Below are 9,994 nucleotides of genomic sequence, written 5' to 3' on the forward strand. Positions count from 1 at the left end.
CATTATTATTATATGTGTGTATGTATCGTGTATGTGCTTTGTCCAGTAAATGTATCCCAATTTGCTGGTGTTTGCCCTTGTCCTAGTGAGGCTTCCCAGGAGGTAGTAAAGAAGGAGAGAAAGAACCAAGAACCACTGCTGTGGACAGGGTAGAAGGTAATACTAGTAAGTCATAAGGGATTGAGGAGATCATATCTCATAAGGAGAGAGTGGGGAGTCACAGCGGCTCGAGTGGGTGTGTGCACGTGACAACGAGGCTAAGTGATGACCAGACCACACACTAGAAATTGAAGAGACGACGACGTTTCGGTCCGTCCTGGACCATTCTCAAGTCGATTGTCTGGTCATCAAGTCGATGTGTGGTCACATCGACTTGATGTGACCACATCAAGACTGGACCTTGACAGGACACATCAAGTCGATGTGTGGTCTGGTCATCATACTTCAGCCACGTTATTGTGACTCATCGCCTGCAAACGAGGCTAAGTGTTGGAGCCGCATTCCCTAAACGTGTGACGTTGAGCCCCTCTCCAAGAGCCAGAAGCGCCAAGGGTGATCTCCTAGCGAGGTATAAGCACTCTACCAAGTTGTGGGTTGGGTTGTCCGTAGAGAAGGATCAACGACGACAACACACAGCCAACCCACAAGACTATAATAGTATACAGTAGAACGTTCATAATGTTCCATGGAACTGTGATGCATGTGTCAGTAATGTGTCCACAATAAATGTTTATTGTCGCAATATTACCTGTTAAAAATTCCCTAAAATTACAATATGTACAGTTTCACACACTATTTACACAGTAACACACTGTATTACATACTCAGTACTTCGGAAGCGAGTAATAATCATCGAAGTAGTCCATGGTACACCGTGCGACTTCGCTCTCAGTGCACCAGGTACAGATAAATTTTTGCCAATATTATGACCCTTATGTTCTTCAAACAATAAGGTTTGAATTTCACCGACAGAGCGTTATGTTTCAACACCGCGTCGGACAGGTGTTTGGGAGCCAGAGGCGTGTGCGCCACAAATGGTTGCTCATTCAGTACTAACCCAGCCAGCAGCCTTAAAGCATTCTGGGAATTTTTTCCAAGATGGCTGCCTCTCACTGGAGGTCCTAAGAGTCCATTTCGTACACAACCAACCTCGTACACATTTAGAATTGGTACCGAAAATCAAAAAAAAGTTTTCTCAGTTGGCACAGTTTCCCGCCGACCGAGAATACTCGGTTGGTGCAGTTAAGTGGTTAAGGAATAAATTATATAAATTTTCGGTGTGATAACAAGGGAGTACTGTACTGCATTGCTAATTCAATATGCAACCTTTTGCTGAATATTTTAGTATTGGTGGAGTCTGATGCTTTGCATGGTTAATTTCTGGCATAAGTTTAGGAATCTTTATAAAATAATTTTTGTTATGTCTATTATTACACTCACTTCTTCCTTTACCTGTTATTAGTAGTTGTAGAAGTAGTACTGTTAAACAAATAATATTTTAAAATGAAAGAAATGCTTCGATTGTATAATGATGATAATAAATGCATTTAATAAAATAAATCATAGATGCCAGAGTAACATATCTTAAAATAAAATTTGCTAAGATATTCCATCATAGGATATCTGGAAAAGTTTGTTTCAGATGGCTTTTCCAGAAACTCTGCTTTAAACTTAATCACATACAGTATGTGCCCTTAAGCTAGAAATTGTATTTTTAAATAATATTTTTATTAAGGACAATGAAATTGCAAAACAATTCACTTACGCTAGTCTTTCCTTCTCCAGTTTGTCAGCCCACAGAGCCTCAACGTAAGGACGGAAAGTTGGCACCAGATCGCTTACTTTGTCAATAAACTGCTGCTTGGCTTCTTCTCTGCTCATGGATCCCAGAGCCTGCCATGCCAATCTACCAATTTAAAAAACTACAGTATCATATTTACATCTTATTTTTTTAATGTACAATACACCTAAAAAGCACATCAATAATGTAATATACTGTTACCAATTTAAATCTATTAGAGAGAATGAATGTCTGTCTGTCTGTCTCTCTGTCCAAGACCAAGCTGGTTGGCAAGACACTTGGGACTAGCCGCACAAAACTTTGAAGGTGGGGGGAACAGAGTGAACATAGACTGTTTGGGGTCACCAGAATTTAAAAGGGAACAGCGTACCAGTTTTAAATTCTGACCCCCCACAATGATTTTTGGCGGTGCCCACTGGCTTCCCCTAGCTAAATAATTATATAAAAAAAAAAGTTATAGTAAAACAGTATACACCATTATTTGCTATCTCAGTAAAATTCAAACAATTTCTGCCATTCATACTTTGGCCATAGTAGCATAAAACAGATGAGCCTTCCACAGCTTTAAAGGCTTTCTCATGCACCTCTTTCTCAAAGCAAACTGATTAAATATTATATATTTTTTTAATATTTCACACCATTGGGCTTCTCCCACAGACCACCTGCACCCAATACAGTAAAGACAAAAATAATATAAGAGACAGACAGACAGAGACAGCAAAAGAACAGAGACTCAGCGATAGGCATGCAGAGACACGACACTGGGTTGACCTGGGCAAAAATACACACACAGGAAAACAAAGAGAAAAACAAAGACAGACAGGGAGAGAAGGAAGAACAAGCAGGAAGAGGGGAAGGAAAGGGCATGTTCAAAGAGAGGGGGAAGGAAAGGGTATGTTCAAAGAGAGGGAAGGAGAATGGGGCAGATCGACAAGGAAACTAATGGGGCTTAAGCTTCAGGGCCCATAATCCTGGATGGCTCCCCCCCCAGAAGCAACTTTAGCTCATATTGCTTAAAAATGTTGGGTCTACATCTCAGATGTAATAAAAATCTGAGATGTAGTGGTAAATTAAAAATAAAATTGTGATCCGACATGAAACAACCCCCATTTAAGAAGATAACAGCGGTTACCCAGACCTCGTTGCTGGTTGCAGAAGGCCCCCCCTACCCCCTATAATAGTTCAAGCTTCATGGCCCACAAATTTTAGGTTTACCATTGGAAGGGGAGTTTATTTGAAGAAGGAAGAGGAAAGAGTGGGAACAGGGGAAGGAGGTGAGAGTGTGAGAAGATAGGAAAAGAGGTGAGAGATTGAGAGAGGCAAGAGGTGTGAAAGGGAAGTGAGGGGAGCTAGTAGGGAAAGAACGTTAGAGGTGGCAGATGGAGAGGAATATGGAAAGAGATAAGAGGGGGGGAAATTGGGAGTGGGGCAGGGGGGAAGAAAGACCAGGCACAGGCAAGTACCCACCTACTCTATATAAAAAAAAAAACAGCGTTGAATGTAATGAAATGCCATTTTCTGAGCGAGTCCGGAGGCTCCCTGGAGCTATCCAGGCAGAATGGATATGTATAACTTTCTCGCATCAGTCAATGTGCCTATATTGACACATTGATGCCTTCTAGCATCAGTCATCAGTTCTTGCCTACCGGGGACCATAAGCCAGAACCTGGCCCCCTCAATAGAGGCACGAGGAGCAATGGCCTATAGAAACCCCCCGTGTGGTTGGGAGCATTCTATGTCTGCCATCGACCAGATCAGACACCTAGAAAGGTAGACGCCCCAAAACAAACCCCTATTCTGGTGAAGCTATTGCTACCGAAAGCCGAAGGAGTGGACAGAACTCCCCAAACAAAAATTTCCAAATGAGCATGACGTCATCATGTCGCCGCGCCACTGTCTACGCAACCCCCCCTCCTCCCCGGGAGGGGGAAGGGGGAGCCCCAGACCCCACGCCGGTGATCAACCCTGCAGTTCTTAGGCTGGATGTCAAAATATGCAAAAACACCGCCAACCGGAGGGAGGGATGCCAGGGAGCCTCTTGACTCACATTGAAAAAGGAGTTTCATTACATTCAACGCTGGTTTTCTGAGGGGAGCCCCATCGGCTCCCCAGAGCTAACTACCCAAAGACAAGGAAAAATGGGGACTTACCCAGGCGGCGGTCAGTCCTCACTCCTCAACGAGAAGCTGAGACCACTGGCTGCAACCACCGACCCAATGCAACGCAGGGCCTACGAGGTCCAGGGACATTGACAAGGTAGCGAGAGGCCAGGACCCTGTTCGACCTCCAAAAACCCCGTGCCCGAATGTCAACCCAGGGCATGTTGCCAAAGATGGCAGCCAAAGCAGCAAACTTATGCACGTCGTGGGCATGAGGATAGACCACAGGCTGCCTAGCCTTAATAATCCTGCAGACGACCTGGGAGACCCGAGCCTGGGAAGAAGGGGAAACTGGATCAACCCACAGCGCCTTCCCGTTCACCGAAGCCGTGGTGCGCAAATAACGGTGGAGATGTTGACCAGACCACACACTAGAAATTGAAGGGACGACGACGTTTCAGTCCGTCCTGGACCATCTTCAAGTCGATTGACAATCGACTTGAGGATGGTCCAGGACGGACCGAAACGTCGTCGTCCCTTCAATTTCTAGTGTGTGGTCTGGTCAACATACTTCAGCCACGTTATTGTGACTCATCGCCTGCCTAACGGTGGAGAGCTGCAACCGGACACAAAACATGATGTATCCCCAGCCTGACCAACCAAGCATCAACAACCCAAGGACCCCCTCCTGAAAGCAGCAGTCTCATTCTTCGCCAGAAAGGAGACGGCTGCAACCGAACAAGCCTACCACCAGGACCAAAAGAGCAGAAACCCCTGCGCCAGAGGAGTGCATGAAGCTCCCCGACCTCCAGAGGCCAATGCCAACAGGAAAAGAGCCTTGGAAAAACAATTCTGAACCGAAGGAGCCACCATAAACCGAGGAGAAAAGAGGAAAAAGAGCACTCGGTCTAAGAACCAAGAGGGCTCGGGCAACGCATCAGCAGGCCAGAGGTGAAACAACGCACAAGACAACATGCAGAACGGAGCAAATGTAACATCAATACTAAATGCAAGCTGGAGCAGCTTCGACAGCACCACACGATAGGAGGCATCAGTATTCGGCATAATGATAGATATATACACCCCAACACAGAAGGGGCAACTACCACGGCAAACCCCCTCACCAGGCAGAAAAACAAAAGCAAAACCCCGCAGGATGACAACATACCCATATGGAACAAAGCTGGCCGCTGTAAGAGGTGAAAACTAGCTGTGCAGTACCCTGTGCCCCTACCAGTGGCAAAAACTACCCCCTAGCCAGAGGCAAACACGGGCAACAAAGACCCCAGTTGACTCCAAGGGCAGCCAAGAACTGAGCAGTAAAAGACACAATGGGGGTAGATCCCGAGGTGACTTGTGGAAGGTGGCCCCAAGCCCCAAGGGCAGTACTTACAGGGCACCTCGAGAAAGGTGGTCCTAGGTGCATGCAGCCTGAGTACCAAAGAATATTACTCCTGGCTTGCACACCACCAGTTGAGACAGTCCACACCACAAGGTAGAAACTGAGACAAATTCCTGGAGCCAGAGGCACAAGACCATGCCAGTAGCACATCAGGCTGAGAACTGAAGGGTGGATCACCGGATGGGGGTCTGGGGTTTCCCCCTTCCCCCTCACAGGGAGGGGGGGTGCACAGACAGCAGCGCAGCAACATGACGATGTCATGCTCGTTTGCTAATTTTTGTTTTGGGAGTTCTGTCCACTTGTTTGGCTTATGGTACCAATAATTTCACCAGAATAGGGGTTTGTTTTGGGGTGCCTACCTTTCTGAGTGCCAGATCCAGCTGATGGCAAACATAGAATGCTGCCAACCACACAGGGGTTTCTATAGGCCGTTGCTCCTCGTGCCTCTATTGAGAGGGCCCCAGGTTCTGGCTCATGGTCCCTGGTAGGCATGAACTCCTTGCACATTGACTGATGCCAGAAAGTTATCCATATCCATTCAGCCTGGATAGCTCTGGGGAGCCGATGGGGCTCCCCCCCCCAGAAAGACAATGTGTGTGTTTGTCCATCTGTTCAAAGTTGGAAGCAAGATGCTTGGGAATAGCCTCACCCAACTTTGCAGGGAAAATGGTCTGGGGTACAGGACCAACATAGGCAGGTCGGGGTTGGCCTAAGTTAAATTATTATAATTTATAGACCCCTATGCAATTTTCAGGGAGTCAAAGAGTGAAATATTTGGTGTGGTTTGCGCTAATTATCACCACAATCCTGCTATTATCACAATCCTGTAAATGAATAATTGACCACAAGTTTATTTTGTAAAGTTGTAAAACAATCTTCAAACAACTTTTATGAAGTTGTTTGAAGATTCCAAAATGGACGAAATAATGCTGTGGTGCTGTGGCTAGCGCTGTGAACATTGTGAACAGCATTGATTCACTGATATTTGAACATTGTACATAGTCATTATCACACTCAGGCTCTTCTGTAATACTATCATGGCTAAATAATACCAGTTATATACATACAGGTATTTTGACATTATTAGGCGTGGTCACAAGCTGAACAGCAGTGCTGTGAGCTCATGCTGCGTGTGCCAGCCTTGGTTGCTCACTCAGTACTGAGGCTCTCACACCCAGGAATGTTGCCCACGATATTTTTTGTATATGGTGTCTGTTTACAAGAGCCCTGAGGAAGCTGATGTGAACCCCATGTAGCAGCGGGAGTTTTGAATCGTACACTAAAAATATAAGATCCCGGAGGCGCTTTGCGCACCCCCCATCGAGCGCCTGCAGGAACGGTGCACAGTTCAGTGGTTAAGCAAACTGACATGTTTCTCTTTTAGCAGTTGCCAAATTCCAAGTTTCAGTTTCCAACTCCAAGCTCCTGTTTACCACTAGGTGAACAGAGGAAGAAGGTGAAAGTAAACATGCCTAGAAGTTTCTGTCCTGCCATGGGTATCAAATTCAAGACCTTTTGGTTGTGTATAATAGTTTATGCTTGCATAAGGTATATACATGCCAGGTCATACCTTCTGTCCTTCCCCACAACATCCAGAACTCCAACAGGAGGTGAAGACATTGGGTCATAAGGGCCATGCGTCACTTGCTGGGTCAGGCCCACTAGTGTACATTTCTCAGCATACCCTAAATGAACGGCCTTCCCTTCTTTCTCTGAAAAAATATATAATAAATCACTAATACAACATAATGATAAAAGCCAAAATAAAATTAAATGTTAAAGTAACATTCTGCTACTCAATACTGGAATAACATTATGCAAATGACAGAGGTAATATTATAAATAAATTATGTATAGCTAGGCCTTGAATCAACTTTTTTTTTAGAGAAAGAGAAATGTCCAAGGAACAATTTATACAAGATCAATGGAGTGCAAATGCTATTTAAAAAAAAAATCTTTAGTAACTGAAACAGAAAATTTTGCATTTTAATAGTAAACACAAAGCAGGTTTAATATAAACAAAAAAATCTGCGATGAATGTAATGAAACTCCAATTTCTGGAGGAGCCCCAGTGGCTCTGTAAACATCAGAGGTACACAGCTGTTCAATACTCTTCTGATAAGCATAAGAGATACTGCCAGAATATAGGTGGACTTCTTAAAGAAGTAATTAGGTAAGTTTCTGCAAGAAGTGCCAAACCAGCCAGGTTGTAGTGGATATGTGGGCTTCAGGGCTACTCCAAGCAACAGCCTATTAAACCAAGTTACTGCATCACAAATCAAGCCTGGCCACAGCCTGGCTTGGGGAATAGAAGAACTCCTGGAACTCTCTCCAGATAAACTACAGGTACTGTCTGGAACTGGGGCTTGGTTTCCTATTTTCAAAACCAGGAAGTCTGTTAAGTTTACCGAGGAGGTCCCATTAGGTTAAAGTAGGTTAAATACTAACCTTCCCTAGAATGCAGCCCACAACATTTCATAAACTCTTGTGTACCTATAAATGTCACTATTCCCAAAAACACCAAGCCACCATCCTCCTTAACAACAGTTCATTGGGTGACCAGTGCTGGGAAGGTTGTCAGAGGGGTACAAGTACCTAAGATGGTTTGCAAACAGATTTTAATCCTACCTAACCATATCCAACCCAATTTAACTAACTAGTTTCAACCATTACAATTCTTACAACTCCTGTCAAACCAAAGTCCTCAAAGTTGAAGACAGAATGCAACAACAAAAATATAACATCAAGTATTAGACACAAATGAACATTCTAATGCTCAGGGAATGCACTATAAATGATGTCTGAATTTGTTGACACTATGGGTTGTCTAACCTCAAGCAGGCACCAGAGTCATATTAGAACAAGAACATAAGGATAAATATGATCACAAAAGGCCTATTTGCTCATGAGAAGATGCTTCTATCTATAACTAAGCAAATTCATTTATATGTCACAATGTAATAACAATGGCATGATATATCAATGAAAATCACTTAGAACCAATAGTGTGACTTAACTTGCAACCTGGTGATTCTCAGAAGCCTGCCTTAATTCGCTCGGCCACGGTGATACAAAGGTAACCAACCCAGAAACCTACCGAGTTTTCTGGGAGGCCCCAAACCTGGGCCCAACCAGGGTTTTCTAGCCAACCGGACCATACTTTGGCCTACGGTAATGATGTTCACTCTCTTACACGACAGTCAGATTGCATTGATATATCACGCCATTGTGATTCCATTGCGATCTGATTGGGGCGTAAGAGTGTGAACACCATTACCGTAGGCCCGAGTGTGGTCGGACTGGCTAGAAAAAACCTTTTTGGGCTTAAGCTTTGAGCCCTCCAGAACCTCCCAGAGAACTCAGGAGGATTCTGGGTTAGTCAACTTTTGTACTACTGTGGCCGAGTTAGTTAAGGAAGGCGTCTGAGAATCACCCGGTAGAGTTGTCACTCCATTGCCTCAAAATGATTTTCATTTATGTCTAACCTACACGCGAAACAAGCCAGTGATCCCACGTCTACTATGTCACCTGGTAACCTGTTCCATAAATCTGCAACCCTATTCCCAAACCAATATTTACCCAGGGCTTTTCTGAATTTTATCTTACCTTTATAAAACTTCAGAGCAATTCTGTAGAGTTCCTGCAAAGAGAACCCCCAGTGTACTTCTACGCCATTCTCTAGCGGAGTTATTTGAGATTCCTCTTGATTTATGTTATTTGTCATTTCCGCCTCACCAGACACCGTGAGGCCTTCCAATTTTGCGTCAACTTCTGGAATTGTGTCAGTGACGTCCTCCCCGCTCGCCATGTTTGTTTACATGCCACATCTGGTAGCATTTCTTAATATACTTTATCGCAGATTTTAATTAATTTCATTGTTGATACACCCAGTTTTATGAATACAAATCTAATTATTAAAAATAGATTGCAATAGTGTTTTGATACTAATAATAATATATCTTTTGTAAAAAAACATTTCATTGACTAAGAAATTCGTCCATTCCAATTCTCCACGTATTCAAGTTTGTTTATTTATTTATTTATATATATACAAGAAGGTACATTGGATTTATGAGAGTACATAGCATTGATGTTTTTACAATCTTATAAAGACACTACCATGCATAGGGTTTCGGGCAGGTCCTTAATATAACAGTAATTTTAAGTAGGTAATTTCTAGCAAAATTGAAAATGTTTATAACAGGTAAGTACATTGTAAGAAAATTTGACAGATTAGTAGGTACATTAAAGTAAAATTTGAGGGTAATCAACAGGTACTTTGTAGCATAATTTGAGGAATAGGGTACTTACCTGAATTTACCTGAGTCACTATAACACACTATAATGACCTCGACGAGGACAGAAAGCCGATGGCTTGTCAGTGGTTGCCCCATTTGCCCTGATTATTTTTTCCAGTTGGATTTTACAGTTTAACAGAGTTTTTTTTCATTTACGCTTCGCCTGGTAGGCAGTTCCATTGGTTTATTTATTTATTTATATTTGGTTTTTATATGTCATTGTGAATACTGAACTAAATAAAGTCCATCTTTGGCTAACTGCTAACAAACTTACCCTTAACATTGGCAAAACTTTCTATATTTTGTTTGGTAATAAATCCTCAAATGAAATTAATCTAAGAATAAACAATATACAAATCAATAGTAAAGTTGATGGTAAATTCCTTGGTGTCCT

The 9,994-nt window shown here is 43.2% G+C and overlaps 1 protein-coding gene across 1 annotated transcript in view; it reads right to left on the reverse strand.

Moving 5' to 3' along the window:
* Window positions 1-9,119, reverse strand: part of LOC123764807 (Golgi resident protein GCP60) — a 171,223-nt gene extending 162,104 nt beyond the window's left edge. Inside the window, exons 1-3 of the mRNA XM_045752979.2 lie at window positions 8,909-9,119; window positions 6,873-7,014; window positions 1,766-1,906 (exon numbers count right to left, since the gene is read on the reverse strand). Of these exons, the coding sequence (XP_045608935.1) occupies window positions 1,766-1,906; window positions 6,873-7,014; window positions 8,909-9,110 (485 nt within the window). The 5' untranslated portion in view covers window positions 9,111-9,119. The remainder of the gene's footprint in view (window positions 1-1,765; window positions 1,907-6,872; window positions 7,015-8,908) is intronic.
* Between the last annotated feature and the right edge of the window lie 875 nt (window positions 9,120-9,994).

The sequence above is a fragment of the Procambarus clarkii genome, chromosome 48 (assembly GCF_040958095.1).
Source record: "Procambarus clarkii isolate CNS0578487 chromosome 48, FALCON_Pclarkii_2.0, whole genome shotgun sequence".
NCBI lineage: Eukaryota > Metazoa > Arthropoda > Malacostraca > Decapoda > Cambaridae > Procambarus > Procambarus clarkii.